The sequence below is a fragment of the Pangasianodon hypophthalmus genome, chromosome 3, assembly GCF_027358585.1.
Source record: "Pangasianodon hypophthalmus isolate fPanHyp1 chromosome 3, fPanHyp1.pri, whole genome shotgun sequence".
NCBI classification, from domain to species: domain Eukaryota; kingdom Metazoa; phylum Chordata; class Actinopteri; order Siluriformes; family Pangasiidae; genus Pangasianodon; species Pangasianodon hypophthalmus.
In genome coordinates this window covers 20618545-20637359 of record NC_069712.1, presented here as the reverse complement: position 1 = coordinate 20637359, position 18815 = coordinate 20618545, and the positions used below count along the sequence as shown (strand labels likewise).

At 39.6% G+C, this 18815-nt stretch overlaps 1 protein-coding gene across 2 annotated transcripts; it reads left to right on the top strand.

Moving 5' to 3' along the window:
- The first annotated feature begins 1505 nt into the window (after positions 1 to 1505).
- On the top strand, positions 1506 to 18608 carry gabrb1 (gamma-aminobutyric acid type A receptor subunit beta1). Of its 2 annotated transcripts, XM_026936659.3 has the most exons (10): positions 1506 to 2221; positions 2354 to 2445; positions 2556 to 2623; positions 7676 to 7896; positions 11811 to 11893; positions 15050 to 15184; positions 15715 to 15867; positions 16090 to 16160; positions 16272 to 16340; positions 16441 to 18608. In XM_026936659.3, the coding sequence occupies exons 1-10, from the start codon at positions 2130 to 2132 to the stop codon at positions 16786 to 16788; spliced, it is 1332 nt and encodes a 443-aa protein (XP_026792460.1). In that variant the 5' UTR covers positions 1506 to 2129; the 3' UTR covers positions 16789 to 18608. The 2 variants fall into 2 exon arrangements, with proteins under 2 accessions (XP_026792460.1, XP_026792453.1); XM_026936652.3 differs by having other exon boundaries at positions 1509 to 2221; positions 16090 to 16340.
- The last annotated feature ends 207 nt before the right edge of the window (positions 18609 to 18815 follow it).

The following is an 18815-nucleotide window of genomic DNA, read 5'->3' as shown; positions in this document are numbered from 1 at the left end:
TTTCTTTAGGCAGCTAATGGAGTCCAATAAATAAGATTTTATGAACCGGATATATATCCCATAACATGTGTCTATTCGGGGGCACCATAAAGAGGCAATCCTGAATGATTCAGGAGCCCAGAGTTACAGGAACGTGTATCTTAAGGCAGAGACTATTGGACTGAGGGGCAGCTCTAAGATGTTTTTTTTTTCGGGTGTGATTTTTTAGTGTTGCTGATCACAGGTGATTGATCAAGGCCAGACATAAACATCTATAAAACATTAGAGCAGTATCATTATGTTTATTATGTTTATTATGTTTATTATTATTATTATTATTATTATTATTATTAGGGGGCCAAGCACCGAAAGTGCGCAGGCACCCTATTGTTATTGTTACCTTCTTCTTCTTTTTCTTCTTCTGGCTAGCGTGTGTATGGAAGCCCATAGAACCATCTGGTAAAAAGTTGTGAAATTTGGCACCCTGACTAGGGAGGGTCTACAGGACATTCTGATCAAATCTGGGCCAAGTGCTGCCAACACTCTAGTACCACCATCGGGGCAATTTTTGGCCTAACTTTCAAGTATATTTATGGTCATAACTTTTGGACCATTTGTCCAAAATTTAAAAGCCAGGCATCCTTGGGTTCTCTGGGTTGAGGCGAATTCAATGCATCCTATGACCTTAATTTCCTAATTAGATTTTCCGCCATCTTGGATTTTGTCAAAAACTGTTTTTTTGCTAATCCTCCTACAAATTTTGACCAATCATCACCAAATTTGGCATATGTCATCTTCAGAGTAAACCTAAAATAAAAATTATCAAAAGAATTTTGATACTCCAAACGGTTAGGACAACGAATCTGACAGCAAAGCTGCCAAAAAGGAAGTGAGGCTGTATCTCAGCAATGACTTTGTGCACTGAAACAAAGCTTGGTAGGCATCTTCAGGACCATGACCTGAGGCTAAGCAACACATTCCTATGATTCCCTAGGGTAAGCTGAAGTGAATGCTTATCAGCCTTTGAATTGCAAGAGTACTTCCTGTTTGCCAGTTTGAAATTCATTGAAACTTGTTTCATGCCTTATAAAAGTTATCAAATGCTTTTTGATATTTTATATAGTTTTCCATATTTTATATACTTGAATCCCTTTACCTAAAGTTATGGCTCTACTTTCCTGTGATTGCTTAGGCACCAATTTTAGCGCATCTGTGTGCGGCTCACCGAGTCTGGGTGCTTGGGCCCCGAAAATGCTGACTGCAGCTTTAATTATTATTATTATTGTCATTGTTATTGTTATTATTATTATTATTATTAGTAGTAGTAGTAGTAGTAGTAGTATTTCAACACCTATGAGCTAAACCCCATCCATTTTTTGAGATCTGTATGTTTCTTGTTTTGTTTGACTATAAATTACGAATGGATGTATTAAAGGCTACTTTTTATACATCATATATCACTTCGCAAACTGCTTGCACGGCAGCCTACACGTCTCCTATCAGAAATAATGCGCCCAATATCTCTCCTCATTCATTATTCATACCATTATTAATGTATGCTTTTTTTCCGGCGGCGCGTGAGATTTTAATTCGTTTTCCGGGGTTCTAACGAGTAATTTATTCATGTGTGGGCGCGTGACGCGTGGCCAATTTAGAAATGGCGCGAAAAGAGCTCTCGGAGCGGAGCGTCTTCGTGCAGCTCCAGCAATAACCAAAATATGCGCATTTAGTGAGGCGTGCGACACCTCGCACAGGAGTGACGGTTAGACGAGCGAGCAGGCGAACTGGTGGTTACTGCACTTCTGGGTTTCTCTGCATGCTCAAGCAGGTGCGGAGAAGCCGGAGCGCTTGGAGCACGCTGCGCCGCGCCAGGAACAATGGGATCTGACCGGCATACTGATACAGTGCTCGCGCTGCGTCTCCACGACCTGAGCACCGGCGGCCCCGGGAGCAGCTCTGGCGCACTCTCTCCTCTCCTCTCCTCCGCTGCGCTCTTCTTTAGATAAGCTTGCCTTTTTCTTTTTTTTTCTTTTTTTTTTTTTTTTGCATATTTATGCTGGTCACGTCGTCGTGCGTGCATCGCTGCGTGCTTGAGATTGCGGGATCGCTTCGGAGCAAGTTGGACGGCGCGAGCGCCCTGTCTGTGCGCGATGTGGAGGGCTGGAGAGCGCTGGCGTCCGGCGCTGCTGTGTCTGCCCGTGCTGATGGCCGTGACACTCGGCCGCACTCCGATCTCACACAGGTAAGACTCGCCACTGTATTCACACACACACACACACACACACAAACACACACACACACGTGTGCAGATGTATGCATCTGCCTCTGCGCTCTCTGCCACGATTTGATCCAGCATCACTTTCTTCTCCTGCAGGGTTAACGAGCCCAGCAACATGTCGTACGTCAAAGTCACCGTGGACAAACTGCTTAAAGGCTACGACATTCGGCTTAGGCCCGATTTTGGAGGTAATGAACTTGTTTAGCACAGGTGAAAGCCCTGTGCATGTGGGTGGAAGTGATCGTGCAGTGTGGAATGATGATTTGATGTTACAGATTTGATAGATTGTGTTGTGCAGGTCCTCCGGTTGATGTCGGGATGAGTATTGACATCTCCAGTATCGACATGGTGTCTGAGGTGAACATGGTGAGTAGCGAAGTAGCACACAGATACTCAGCTCATACCTGTTTGATTACTAAGATAGGAAGTTTGTTTCTGTTTACTTATTTATATCTGTGTGTGTGTGTGTGTGTGTGTGTTGATGAGGAATGTCAGGCCTACATGATAGTGGCTGTATAGTGTAGTCTGTCTCTGGGGTTCAGCACAACTAGATCATTAGTGCTCCAAAACATGAATCACAGGTATAAGCTATAGAGTAAAATCACAGTTAAATTAGTTTTCAATGTGCTTAAATACCTGATATTGTTCTGGATTTAGAGCTAATATTTCAGTGTTGCTGAAACTCAACTATAACACACTCTGACAAATACACACAGAGGTATCTGTAGCTAATACTAGGCTATATGAGATTTAAGAATGAAATGCTCCTAAAAATGCTAATGAGAATTTGATTATGATGATGCTGGTGGTAGTAGTAGTGTTGTAAGACCTACATTAGTGTTTAAGTATCTGCTGTTAATGATATGATGGGGAAAAAATGTATTATATTGTTTGGTTTTATTTCTGTAGTAATAGTATATGCCGTCTGATCAGTAATATTCTACGTCATATGGCACACACTTCAGTTACACATAGCAGCATAGAATTTTTTTATGTACATTGTAGAATTTGTTCTAATATACACTTAGCATCTAAATAAATATCTGCAATAATAAAAACCTAGGGATGACAGGATTGTACAGCTGTCCTGGGAACAATGGCCATAAAAACATTTAAGTCATCTGTATCTCATCTGCTACTCCAGTGCTGCATGTGGGTCCCTGTGGTGCTCTGGCCCTTGCACTGTGTAGGCCATAGGTGAATTTCTGTTCTGACAAGGTGCCACATCATCGCATGATGGAAAAGACTTTTTTAGTGAATTATGGATAGCGGTCTGAACAGAGCCATTTCCATGAAGCAGGTCATGCATTAGTTATTTTAGTGAGTCAATGTTGGTTTTGCAGGGAGGACCCAGGAAGAGGGGTTCATCTACAGCAGTGGATTGATGATAGACTGCACATGCTTTATATTATTTTCTAAAAAAAAAAAATGTTTAAAAAAATGCTTTAGGAAACTGATCCTTGGATAGATTTGTCTTCAATTTGATAAAATGATTAGTTGGATTAGTTCTGGTTAAAACTACATACCACAATATATATTTATGATGATATAAGTCCCATAGTCCTATGCCTATTACCTATTTATATAATCTTATGCTGAATTAATTTGATATATTTCATATTTCTTTAAAATGAATACTGTACAAAATAAAGTTCTTGGCTTCTTATCTCTGGAAGAGTAGAAACATACTGTAAAGGATGTAAAGGTAATGGACAGTATGTTCACAGCATCTTACTAAATTTTACTATAAGAATTTTAAGCATACCAGTGATACTGGCTCACTTGCTCTTTGATACTGGCACACTAAACAGGTCAGCTTTTAATTTGCCTTGAAGACCATAGCATTTTCTATCTATATTGAATGATAAGTTAATTGATGTGGCCCTTCCAAAAAAATGTAAATAGACAATGTACTTTTATCATCATCAAGAAATCCAGATTCTATGACTATGTGAAATGCTCCCAGCCTTATATCCCTTTCTCCATGATAAATGATGATATGAAGACAAATTCTCAAGCTTTTTTAGTCTAAGGCCCTTTTTGTGGATAGTAAGTGCTACTGCAGTAGGAGTTGGGCAAGAGGGCAAAGGAGACCTGCAATTCTCTCAGCACTGCTCTGTCTTCTCTCTGTACAGCAACACAAACAGTACAAGTAAAGGTTTTTTTTTAATTAGTGCTCTATGAGGTGCTTGGTAAAGATGTATTTCTTCAGTGTTTGTTTGAAGATAGTCAGTGTCTCAGCTGTTTGGACAGCCAGGGGAAGTTTGTTTATAGTACAGCAGTGAGTCTTGATGCATGTCTTTCTCGTATCTTGAGTGATGGTGGGTCAAGTTGAGCCATGCTAGAGGCTCAAAGGGAACATGTTGCAGAGCTGAGTTTGATAAGTGCCTTCAGGTAGGTTGGGGCTAGTCTGTTTTTGGCTTTGTAGGCAAGCATCAGTGTGTCAGATCTGATGTGGGCAGCAACCGTATGCCAGTGGAGGGAATGCACCAATGGGATGTTGAAAACAAGTAATGCAGCTGCATTCTGGATCAGTTGAAGGGACTGGATGACATGCAGAGACCTGTAATAATAATAATAATAATAATAATAATAATAATAATAATAATAATAATAATAGGCCATGGTTCTTAGTTTTGTTAAAAGTAGTAGAGTAGTAGCATTTCTACTGACAGGAATCATTTGTTGACTGCAACTTTAAGAAGGTCAAAAGTCATTTTGAAACCTTTTCTTGTAGTCTCCTCTGTTCTAGCTTCAGATAATCCAGACTTTGTTATTGTACACTGCTTGCACCAAATCTTAACACATGGCATGATGCTGCTGTTTCAGAACTTGGCTTCTGGCACATTGGATCTCTGGCACACTTTGGTATACTCCCTCTGCAATACTTTTGGTCTTTGGTCTACTCCCTCTACAAGACCACAGAGCTTTAAATTTTTGTTTTCTGTGTTCTTCTGTCTATGTGTATTTTTCTCACTCTTGGGCCCTTTACCTGTAACTCTCTGCTTATTTCTAGTAGACGAGTGTGGTGTCTATACTGTGATGGTTGCAGAGAAGTTAGGTTATGGAAAGGTCCACTGCACTATTTGCAAGGTTGCTACCCCAAGTACCCTGTGATGAATTTATGTGGTTGCATACAATTCTTGAACACATGAATGACCCGGAATACTCTAATCAGACATCTGTGTCAGATAAACATGCATTCACTCTAATTGTATTTTTAGAAAAAAATCTTAATCTAGGCGAAAACAGCTAATTTATAAGTAACTTTTTTACATCATTTTTCACAGCTTGCACAGTGATGTCTGGGTAGCAGAAGGGCAGACTTCCTGGAGTTGGACATCTCTACGTAATGGCCATGAGGAGGACACGCTTCTCATGGAGTGGCATGTCTTTTTAGGGCCTGGCATCCAGCCTGTCTATAGGCTATGATGATGTCCACCCTCCAAAGGAGCCCCTCATGTTTTTCCTCTATTACAAATAAATAGTTGGTATGAAGATTGGATGGCCTGAATACTACTGTTTGGTGCATACTGGGCACAACAAGGACTCCTCTGTGGCTTCACCTTCATGGAACACTGCGTCAGTACATTGGTTTGCAAAATTGGGTGCTATGATTTTGAACAGAATTCCTTAAGGGACTCCAACACAAAAAGGAGATCCTACTTTCAGCTCCTAGGGATTAGTGGCAGATGAAGGCACTTGCCCCCTTCAGAAAGGTTCAAAACAATTTTGTAAGCCCCCAAGGAGATGCTATCCATGGTACTGTGACATTGAGCAATGGCCACCATGTACACCTTTAGTGTAGATGGGGACTTGCTGCTGGCCTTCTATCAGTCCCTGAAGAATGGTTAATACTTTAGGGATCGGGCACAGAGTTCGCAGAATTACTTCCACCTATGGGCATAAGAATAGGGGTTCTTGCGTTCAGGAGTGTTTCCTGCACTGCCCTCAGTTGGTAATATACTCCAAGGGACCAAACGCACAGGCACAGGACCTATCTTGGGGAGCCAAATCTGTCTGTCCATTTGGAACAGCAGATCTGCTCAAGTCTGCTTATCACAATCTCTCTGTGGCCTAGTTGCTGAGTTCTGTGCAACATGGGGAGAATCAGCAGTAGGGGAAGAAAGGTGTATAGTAGATTATAAGACCAATTATACACTTATACAGCACTGGCGTATGAGTTAGTTTCCGTGAGGCCATGGATGGAGCTACCTGAGGAGCTTAGATGCAAGCAGATCTAGCTGGATCTGACTAGCAAGCATAATACTGTCTGCTACACACTGGGGTGATGTGGAGTAGAGTGATGTAGAGTGGATCACCTATACTAATATGTCTCATTGTCCGTAGTTTGGGATAATAGGCTAAATGTTTTGGCTATTTCTCATAGTGGTGTCTTAATAGTGAACATGAGGCTTTACTGTATGATGCAAGAAGGCATTGAACCACTGCTTACATGGCAATGCAATGCAACCTTGAACTATTTCAGGTGCCCTACATGAAAAAATCCAACAATCAGAAAGTTTCCAGAAACTTTGTTTCCCCAAGGCGTGCTCTGAACTGCTGGTATAAGCATCTTTGTAAACTGCAGCTTAGACTGTATTGTGTGTGTGTGTGTGTTGTGTGTTGTGTGTGTGTGTTGCAGAACAGATAAGGCGAATGAGGAGGGAGTGCAGGAGCTTCCTCTCAAGATCAGCAGCAGTCAGTTGAAACATTTCAAGTGCATTTAGAAACTTCCCCTTGGGCCATGCTTAGAGACCTGGATGCACTTCACAAATGATCTCCATGATCTCCATTTATTTTTAATCCTCTTTTTTTCCAGTTTAGAATAAAATATAAAATCAAGACTTGACATTGGCAAAGACAAATGTTGCTAAAGGGCAGGAACCCTGATTGGGAGACTTTTTTCCAGAACACTGTGATGGAAACATTAAAAAGTATTACAAGAGGATTATACATGGAGGCATATGTATTTAAAATCAAGAACAGCCTGCATTAGAACAGTGAGAAGCCATTAATGCTAGTGGCTAAAATATGCAAATTATTATGCAAATTATAAAATAAATTAGATCCTGTGTTAGTCAAGCTGACATTTGATAATCACTGAATGAAGCATATGTTTCAGATGTGTTCCAGATCTGAGCTAATGTGCCTGGGCTTCAATGTCTTTAAAATTCAAGGATAAGACAGATCAATTATTGGGGCTCAGATATGTGTGAAAATTGACTGGTTGTCTAAGGAGCTTAAGTGTCCTGCAAACAGTGAGCACCAATGTGGGCTACTTTCTATCTCTGTTTGTGTCTTTTATAAATCTATAAATCCATAGGGGAGTTGGGCTGATGTAAGAACAAAACACAAAATACCTTGAAACCTTGGATTGAAAAAATATATGATATAAAATGTGTGCCTTTGCTACAGGACTACACCATCACCATGTATTTCCAGCAATCATGGCGTGATAAACGCCTGTCCTACACGGGGATTCCTCTGAACTTGACACTGGATAACCGAGTGGCTGATCAACTCTGGGTGCCTGACACTTACTTCATAAATGACAAGAAATCTTTCGTTCATGGTGTCACCGTCAAGAACCGCATGATTCGGCTGCATCCAGATGGAACTGTGCTCTATGGCCTCAGGTTAGTGTATGAGGTTTATTGAAAAAAACAGTGTACTGGATGTGTCCAGGTCAGTTATTTCCAGTATTCATGTTAGTGCCTCTTTATTTCTCTGTTTGTGGTGTTTGTATATGTGTGTGCGTGTTCTGGGGCAAGCAGTATTCCCCTGGGTTTCCTAATTTTGCATTTCTGGAGTTAGGCAGTGTGAGTCATATAGAGTTTGTACAGTTCCTGTATACTGATGATAGATGAAGCTGTCGTTGCCCTACTTAAGCAAGCGCTCTTCAAGCTGCTCATGTCAGATGTAGTTAAATACAGTTTTTTGTAGTATGTATGTAGTTAAATACAAGTTTGCATATCCTAAGGACAACAAAAATAAGTCAAATTTAATTTATAGCATTAGTATATTTAGCTTCTGTTCAATTTCACAGCCATTTTCTCATTACCAAAAAATTGTCAAATAGCATTTGTTGAGATATTAATACTGAAAAAAATGATCAGTTCAGAAGTGTGATTTCCCATTGTGAATGTGATAAAAAATATTCTCTAATAATTTGTATTCCTGACCTTTACATTGTCCTCTACATTTGCCTCGTTTTTGTCCCCTCAACAGTTTTTTGATCATATCAGATTTCTAAAAAGTGCTCATTTGTGCAAGCTGTTGGATTGCAGATGCAGTTAGCGGGCATGTTGGGGTAGTTCGAAAAATAATAATTGCATAAATTACATCACACATAAAGTAGGAGGATGGAACAATATTTAACTGAGGTTTTTGCATGTGCTAAGCTGTTCTCCATTGGAAATTTAAATTTCAAACAGATTTCCTGGAAAAGTAAACTGAAACTTGCCACAGGTTGGTGTAATTGTGTGTCATGTATAATGACAAAGTCATTAAGGTGCTAACCATTCAAAATATGATATGAATACAAAATAAAAGAGTGCATACTAGAGTAGGTTCTGTGCTTAAAGTAATGACTACCATGTGAATGAAAATGTGAATGAAAATCTTTTCACAGGTTCTTTGAATGGTGTTGGCCTCAAACATGCAAGCATGTTGTCAAATCTTGAAGATAAGAAAGAAAGAAAGACAGAAAGAAAGTCTTTATTTGTCACATATACATTACAGTACAACAAAATTCTTCTCTTTGCATATCTTAGCTTCTTAGGAAGTTGAGGTCAGCCATGATACAGTGCCCCTGGAGCAGATAGGGTTAAGGGTCTTGCGCAACAGTGGCAGCTTGGTGGTGTTGTGGCTTGAACCCCCAACCTTCTGATCAGTAACCCAGTGCCTTAACCACTATATGGCCAAAAGTATGTGGACACCTGACCATCACACCCATATGTGGGCTTTCCCCAAACTATTGCAAGAAAGTTGGAAGCAAACAATTATTTAGAATGTCTTTGTATACTGCAGCTTTAAAATTTCCCTTCACTGGAAGGGGCCCAAACCTGTTCCATCATGACAATGCTGCTTTGCACAAAGTGAGGTTCATGAAGACATGGTATGACCTCAACCTCACTGAACACCTTTGGGATGAATTGGAACACTGCCCATGCACCAGGACTTCTCACTTGACACTTACCTCAAGCTTCAAAATCTAGTGGAAAGCCTTCCCGGAAGAGTGGAGGCTGTTATAACAGCAAAAGGGGACCAACTCTGTGTTAATGCCCATGGTTTTTGTGATGGTCAGGTGTTAAACCTCATGGAACTGGGCAGTACACTGGAATCACATAGTGGGGTGCACACCATTTGTGGAACTGTTTCCACCTGAGAACATGCAAGATCCATGTTCTTGTTTTCATGAGTGTTTTCCAGACTGGTTGCAGTTCTCAACCTTCAATTCATTGCATGAGGACTAAACCCACAAGTGCAGATTTATGTAACAGACCATCACAACCAGTTATATATTGTTTATCATATATTCCAACTAGTAAGAAGAATTTGAGGGGCAGATCGACATCCCTCAGTTCCAGCTTGTTGATGTGTTTTAATCTCACACAAGGGTTCTACATGTCCCCTGTTCCTTTTTTGTGAGAAAGCTTTGTGTCTCCACTGAGTTAGAACTTGTGCTCGTCTTGCTGAGACGAGGATGTTTGGAGTCTAGCTGCAGGCTGATAACCCACTTCTGCAGGCCCCTTAATTCCAAGAGACCCAAGGGAACTACCACTGCGGCTGCAGTCAGTGCACCTAGTGTCCTTAACAGGAGCTGGTACTACACATAGCAACCTATCTGGATTAAATACAGCAACCACAATAATATCTGCCATACACTGGGATGACAGAGTGGCTCTCATTCTCAATCAATCTATTATCAAGCCAACAAATTGTGGCCTGTTTGGCTGTTAGGGAACTCTTTTCTAGGTTCAGCATGAAACTAGTTCAGCCCTGTCTAGTCTAGAATCAGATAGAAGCCACTGTACTTCTTCCGAGCAAGTAAGTACAATATGTTGAGTAGAACCCCTTGTTCTGAACTATAGGGTCTACCTTTTAATACACACTTTTGTTCAAGAAGGAACAAACTTCCTGGTCCTAAGCCATCAATATGAGACCCCATTAAGTTTCCTACTTTGACACAAGAAGTTTATTCCTTCTTGGACAGAGACCTTGAGCCCTGAAAAGGTTGAAGGCTGATGCAGACCCTGGCAGAAATACAAGGGGAACTAGAGGGAAACCCACACCTGCCCCTGTATGCATGCTAGTGGAGTCCAGGTATCTTCGCAAGCTCAGTAGTGAAGGGTGCAGTATGGTGAGCAAAGACCACTCAACTACACCAGTGGCACATATTCACAAGGCCACAGGGCACCAGAAGGAAGGCGATGTGAAAAACTCAGAGCTCTGAGGAACAATTTTGAGAAACACACTTACCTGCTTACAGTTTCACAAATACCTGCCCTTCAAGTGTATTAATTTGCACACACAATTGGTGATCCTTAAGTGACACTTAGGTGCAGTAAATGACAGTGCGTGTGCTTAATTAATCCATTGAAACAGACCTTCTGTATATTGTAATTTAGGTCAAAATTTGCCAGATAGAATATTCATAACAACATGCAAAACTAATGTATTTTTGTTTGAAAGATGAAATCCTGGGTAAGTCCTGTTAGTAAATCAGCTTGCACGATTTTTTGCAGGTGTTATCAAGTTTGGACATGATTTTATACATGCAAACCTTTAGTAAATCTGGGTTTGATACTAGAGGTGCAGACACTGACTGTCTACTACAATGGTTTGTCTGTACTTACGTGTAATTAGATAACTATCTCTGTTCCACTGAACAAATCAATACAGGTGAATAACAGATTTGTCGTTGTTAGTGTGAGTGGGTACCTAGGTGTGTGTGTGTGTCTCTGTGCTATGTGTCTAGCAGCATGGCTTATTTTATACCCATAAGCATCTGGAGCTGTCTGGGGCTGAAATTCTAAAAAAAGAGACCGTTCTTAAGTTTTGCTATGTGCAAGAATCATGTGCTGAATGTCTACTGCAGTGTTAATTAAAGCAGACAATAATTAAGATCTAACTAGTGATATTTTAGTGTGATGGCAGCAATGACTGAGATGGTGTGAAGGCAATTACCAGCACAGGAAAGAGAGATGGAAAGCAGGAGATTGTGCAGAAAAGGGGGAGTCAGAGGGTGGAGAGAAGGGCTGTGAGGTTTGAGTCTCAAGTAATAATGTGATTTGTTGAAATGAGGGAGTGAGGTGAGGTGGTATTTATATCAGTGTGTGAGGTAGTATTTATATCAAGTGAATATAATTGTTAGGTCAACAATGCCTATATGCTATTTATCAGTTATGTTATGTAGAAGTACAACACAATCAGGAAATACAGAAAACTTCACCACTGGAACATTTCACTTCAAAATGGTTTTGTGTGGATGACCACTGTTTGCTCAGTTGTGAATTGTGTTCAGATATAGTGGTGTTTATTTGATTAGGATAACTACAACAGCAGCCTGTATGATGGACCTGCGGAGGTACCCCCTGGATGAACAGAACTGCACCCTGGAGATTGAGAGCTGTAAGTCCTGTTTAATGCTCATCACAAAATATTCACAGTAACCCAATCCTAATATATTCCACTCTATGAGCTACAAAGGCTAATATGAAGACATGACCTCTTGTCAGCCAGTTGTGGTGCCAGTCAGTCTTCAGAAATCTTCAGAAGCTTTTCGGGCCTCATTGAGATCCATGTTAAATATGCTCATATTACAAAAAGAAGTGTGTAAGATGAATGTGGTGTCAAAAATAAAAAAAACTCTGAGTATCATAAATTTTGCTCTAAATCAGTAAACAGTTAAAAAAAAAAGTTATTTGGTGTGACATCCATTTAAAACCATATCAATTCTCTTATGTTCACTGTTGTGCAGATGTATAAGGGTATTAGCTACTTCTTTCAAGCATCTTGAAGGTTCTTGATACAGTTCTTCTGCAGACCTGTGTGATTCCTTTGTTTGACCAAACACTGGGTATACACTATACAGTATAATTTATAATATGTACTGTTACATATAACTTACACGTTTTTATCTGAAAAGCGGTCTATAACATAATATGTAACTTTGGTTAACAACATACTTTTTTTTTGGGAAATCTATGTTTGGAAATCTAAAATGTACACTTTTCACTTTTTAAATAGACAAAATTTATATAAAATCTTGGTTGCACTGTAATACATGTCTGAGTGTTTCAAATCCTTCTGTAATAGTGAGTCCAGTAAATAACTCAGTGAACATGTTAAAAATAACTAGCTGATGCTCCTCATCAATAATTAACTTCACAGCCAAGATTGAGGCAAGATCTTTCCTTTTTCTCTTTCTTTCTTTATGCTTTTATGGTGTTTACGTTAAGGACGTCGGCCTAGTTTTCCATACTGCTCCTAAAATATTTACAATGAATCTATATTTTTATTTTGAACTACTGTTTAGAAAATAACATTAAATTGGACATGTAAAATCTACAGTTTAAAAAAAAATGAAATGCTACAAATGAATTATGAGTTATAATTTCATGTCTGTTGAGCAGATACCCACATTTGTTCAGCATGTTGAACTACACTACGTACAGTATATGGACATAGGTTTGGGAAACACCTGACTGTCACACACATATGTGTTTTTTGAACATCCCATTTCAGAGTTAGTCCTCCTTTGCTGTTATAATAACCTCCACTCTTCTGGGAAGACTTTCCACTAGATTTTGGAGCATGGCTATGAGGATTTGCCCATTCATCTACAAGCGCATTAATGAAGTCAGGCGCTGATGCTAGACTTGCAGGCCTGGGGCATGTCGATGTTCTAATTCATCCCAAAGGTGTTCAGTGTTCTGGGCTCTTTGCAGACCATTTCCAATGCAGACCACTTCCAGTGCAGGGAAATTGTAATGCTACAGCATACAGAGGCATCCTGTACAATTGTGTACTTCCAATTTTGTGGCAACAGTTTGGGGAGAACCACATATGAGTGTGACGGTCAGCTGTCCACATACTTTTAGCTAGACTGAACTAGTGCTTTACTCTGTTAAAGAATAGCCAAATCACTTGTAAAACTTTTGTAAAACTTTTTTGACTTTAAGGGCTGTTATACAACAAAGAAGAGAAAGCATAATAGAATGGGCTAGAAAATCTCTTAGGCTGAACAAACTTCCCAAAATGTTGAGCCGTGTTGAGGATGCAGTGAATCAGTACCTAGGCTTTTATTAGAAAGTCATAGCTCAGGTATGTGGCTACACTAATGCAGAGGATCCCCACATAGTACTCTGGTATTCATAAAAGGCTCTACCTGTGTTCTTCCCAAGTTTCCTGTGCTGCCCATGATTTCCAGACAGTCATGGAATGCAGTGCAGAGTGTCCATTCAATCAGCATTCATTATCCCTGCCCCTATCCAAGATCAGCCTTAAAGCTGGTTCTTATTTCTTGCTTCTTATTCTGTATGACTGAGTCGGCTGTACCAAAATGAGCAAGGAAGTTACTTTGTATGCTCTGTCTGCTAACCAAATCTGGGAAAAGAAAATACAGTCTCATTTTCTTTATTTTAAAGAACAAATAGCACAGTGTTTAGCCACTCTAACAGGGGAAGCACAGATTTTTTTAATATGAATATAGTCTTCTTCTTACACTTATTTTAGTATAATACGCCATTACCCTGGATTTAGCGGAACTGTGCTAACTGAGATCTCTCTCATCCCATTACTTTCATGTTGCTTGCCCACTGGACAGTGGTTGTAATTTGCTGTTTGTAGACAGTTGTGAGGCTGCTGTCTTGTCAGAACTTAGAGACACAAAGCGGAGCAGGACACTAAACACATTGTATTTAAACTGTCTGTTAGCCTTCTTTTAAGCAACATGTGATACATCCACAATTCACTATAAAACTTCAGAACTTTGTCCAAGAAGGTGATATTTGCTACATATATACCCCATATATCATATATCTAGGGTTAGTCTGACAAAACCTTTATTTTTTTATGATGTATATATATATTTTTTTTAAATATCTTTTTAAGGTATTAAAGTAACTTATGCTCTGTTATTATGTGTCTTTTAAGTATTTTAAGGTCACATTTAAGTGCAAAAAGAAATAATCCATGTCTATGAATGATTCCTATGACGCTCCTGCATGCAGAAGATGAAGAAACAACAATTCTCTGTTCTGTGATTAAACTCTGATGTGTTCCTTTTTAGAGAAGTAGCAGAAATCTGCAGGGAGGGAAAATCCTGTCAGTTTAGTCTAAATGAGGAGTTCTCACTGAGCTGTTCGCACTATTTCAGCACTGTGCAATCACAAACTGATTTAGTGCCTAGACAAGAAAGTGTGGGAACGGGTGGCTGGCACCTCTCTCGTCTTTGCTCTGCAATGAAAAATTATATGAGCAGTGACTGGACAATATACTCTGAGTTGATTTTATTAGGTACACCTGGCTTAATCATCCACCCATTGGCTATTTTACCTGTCAAATGTGTACACTGTCAGTCCCTACTGTTTGTAATATATTTGCTGCTATAGCAAAAGTTGTTTTTGCAGATTAATTCTTTATTAATTCGTAAGTAAAAAAAAAATCGAAAGTTGTCTAATATCCCACCCTTTATATGTATGACTTTATAACATCTTTCTTATATTCTCAACAGCTTTTTAATTGTCTCAGTTGCAATATTCTCTCTCTCTCTCTCTCTCTCAGATGGGTATACTACAGATGACATTGAGTTTTATTGGCAGGAGGGAAGTTCGGTGACTGGAGTAGACAACATTGAGTTGCCGCAGTTCTCCATCATTGACTATAAAACTTTATCTAAGAAGGTGGTGTTTGCAACAGGTATAGCACATCTGACAGCGGTCAACTTCTTTGCTTAAAAACTCTACTCTCTTCTATTTTTTTTTTTTTTTTTAAGTATTTTGCACTGAAATAAATGGGACACAGTCTGTATAGTATTTACTGTATTTAAGTATCTTCTTTAAAAGAAATCAGATGAAAAATTAGAACTGATGAAAGCTACTTTCATTTGTTTTTTTTCTATGTTGCAGTAAAGTAGAAAGATCAATGGAGGACAATAGTACAGGTGTACATGACAATAAAACTAACTTATTTATCTAAATAATGTACAGTTAGAAAATGTCCAATGTGCTGGATGAAATACAGAGCCAAAACAGAAATTTTGTTAGTGTTACTACAATTAACTATTATTACTGTGTAATTGATTTCCTGGTTTGGTAGCAAACTATGTTGTTACAGCAGTTGACCAGCAAATGTTTGGATTTAAAAATATCTAGACAGTACAAAAACATGTCAGAATGTGTTTGCTAAGAGAGGCCCCATGGACATTGCTCTCATCTCCACCCTTTCAGGGTCATACCCTCGTCTGTCCCTGAGCTTTAAGCTGAAGAGAAACATTGGATATTTTATCCTGCAAACCTACATGCCCTCAAACTTGATCACCATCCTGTCCTGGGTCTCCTTCTGGATTAACTATGATGCTTCTGCAGCACGGGTAGCTCTAGGTGTGTGCACATGTGTATGTGTAGGTGTGTGTATGAATACGACACATGGCTTGGTACTATATTTGTACATACCATGCCGCATTAATCACATAAATCACGTTAATGAATTCAGATGCTGTAAGTACCTGATGACTAAATGATAATTACATTATTGTATTATTCCCATTTATTCCCTTTTATAACCTCATTTGAGTTATATTTAGTCTTGCTGTATCTCTATAGGAATCACTACTGTACTGACCATGACCACCATCAACACCCATCTACGAGAGACGCTACCCAAGATCCCCTATGTAAAAGCCATAGATATATATCTAATGGGCTGCTTTGTCTTCGTGTTCTTGGCCCTGCTTGAGTATGCATTTGTTAACTACATTTTCTTCGGCCGAGGTCCTCACCTACAGAAGAAAGTGGCAGAAAAAGCAGCTAAGAGCAACAACGAGAAGAGTAGACTTGAGAGCAACAAAATCCAGGTGGACAGATCTAAGACCTGGTGTCATTTTAAACGTAGTGCCATATATTCATACGGTATTCCTATCTTAAACCCCACCTCTCCATCTTTCTTTCTCTCAGGTGGATGCCCATGGAAACATTCCCCTTACCAATCTTGACCTGCGCCTCACTGGGGCTGAGATGCTCGGTGGTCTTGGTGACCCTCGGAATACCATGTTCTCTTATGACAGTGCCAGCATCCAATACCGCAAGCCCCTCACAGGCTGTGACCTTTATGGCCGGCCGACTGCTTCCCTTGAACGGCCAATCAAGCACAAGAAGAGTCGCTTGAGGAAGCGGGCCTCTCAGCTTAAGGTGAAAATTCCAGACCTGACAGATGTGAATGCCATCGACAAGTGGTCTCGTGTCATCTTTCCCATCACCTACACTTTCTTCAACCTAGTCTACTGGCTTTACTACGTCCACTAGGGGACAGCAGTGCACTCAGCTTAGCTTTCACTTATCAGATCTGGTCAGGCTTTCTCAACCTAGGGGTTATTTAAACTGCAATTTAATCTGATATCCTGCCATATATAAGCTATACAGTCATCTAGAAAATGTAATAACTGTTAGTTCCTGATTAGATCTTTCTATTCATCACCCCTACTTCATGTGAGAATGGACTACAGGGGTATGATGGTGCTGCATCTAAATGTGCAAGAATGCACTATAGCCCAGAGTTAGTACTAACACTACAGCTCCAACTGTAGGCAGCATGTAAAGGTCAGACGCTATGGCTTGAGCCAATAAACAATGTTAATTCTCAGAATATGTACCAGCCTTTTAAATATTTGCACTGTTTTGGGACAGAGTTCATTCTAGACGTAAAGGACACTGCAGCTTTGGGGTTTTTTGAGAGTCTGCCCATGTGCACATTTGCTAAACACACTCTTGGTGCACTAAACTAAATACTTGCGTATTAGATAGTCCTTAGAGTAGCCACACTTAGCTCTTGTACATAATGTGTTACAACATGATGATAAATTAGCTGAAAATACAGCAAACAGGGATATATTCAAAGGAACATAAGTTGAATCTTTTCACAAAACCTGTGTGAAAGTCTATTTCTTTAATTAAGAATTCAGGTATTTAAAAAAAGTCACCATAACTTCTTGTACTGACAAACAATACCAAGCGTCATCGTATACTCTTTACAGGGCACGGCAGCCTTACCTTGTGTCAGCTTATAAAGCTGAGGGAAGAGACACTGAAAGAAATTGTTCATAAATGCATGTTTTGACTTAAATCCCCTGCCTCACACTGGGTAACTACTGGGTACATACTAAACCACCACAAGCTCTGAGTGAATTCTGCCTCTGCTTGAAAGGTGTTTTTGTAGCAGTGGCCAGTGATTTATTGGTTTCTTTACAACCCTGTCATTCAAGTGTCAGCCCTTGTCAATTATATTTAGCTTTAAACATACTCACTGTGACTTGGGTGGTACCCAGGATCACCTCAAAAACAAAAGAGAAAGGCCAAAATGCAGACAGGATCTAACCAACCTGCTGTTATTTCTTCAGGCTGAATTTGTGCCTTTGAAACAAAATTGTGATATTTTACAGGGTCAAGCAGAAAGCAAGAGTGAAAACCTGCAGCGAATTACCTTTTCTAGAGAACAAAATTAACTCAAGGTTTCCATAATGACAAGGTTAGTTAGGCTTTTAAGATGTTCTATATTAACATTATAGATATTGCATAGGCATGCTAGTAGCTAATAGAAGAACATTCCAGTATATCAGTGACAATCTATGACTTGGAGAGGAGTATCCATGTAATTAATTCTCAGTGAGATAACTGTACTTCTGCTCTTTAGTCAGTAAGAGGGGCCTCTCAATTATTGAAACATGATCCAGAACAGACAGACACACATAAGCATGTCTGTACACTTACAGATTTAACACTACATACGCAAAACATACACATAGGACTTAAGTAAAAACTACTTGATGACTCGGGATCACAGCAGAGGCCAAAAATAAAAAAAAAAAATAAAAAAAATTACATAAAGCTAATGCTGGTCTCATTTAAAACAACATTTAAAGCTGTTTATATAGCATAGTTGTGAACTGAATTCATGCTTTTTATCTTTGTGCACCCATGCCGATGGGGATGTGCGCTAAAGGAACGTATGTGAGACCAATGAGTGTGTGTATGTGTGCGTATTATGAACACAAGCACAGCTGTTCTTAAAAATCCTCTTAAACCATGAGAAACCTTGAAGGATTCAAATAAAATATTTCATCAAACCAGTGCCACTGTGCTGATTTGTTATTTGTTGTAGTGCTCTTAGTATAAGACACTTGTGAAGATGCAACACATCTGCTATAGAATGCCGGATTCCCATCCTCATGTATGTCAGAGTATAAACTAACCTTTACAGTACCTCTCAAGAGCCCTTTGCCAAGAGTACCTTACTTCTACCTACAGATCTTGAGTAAGAGTGAGAAGATTAAGCT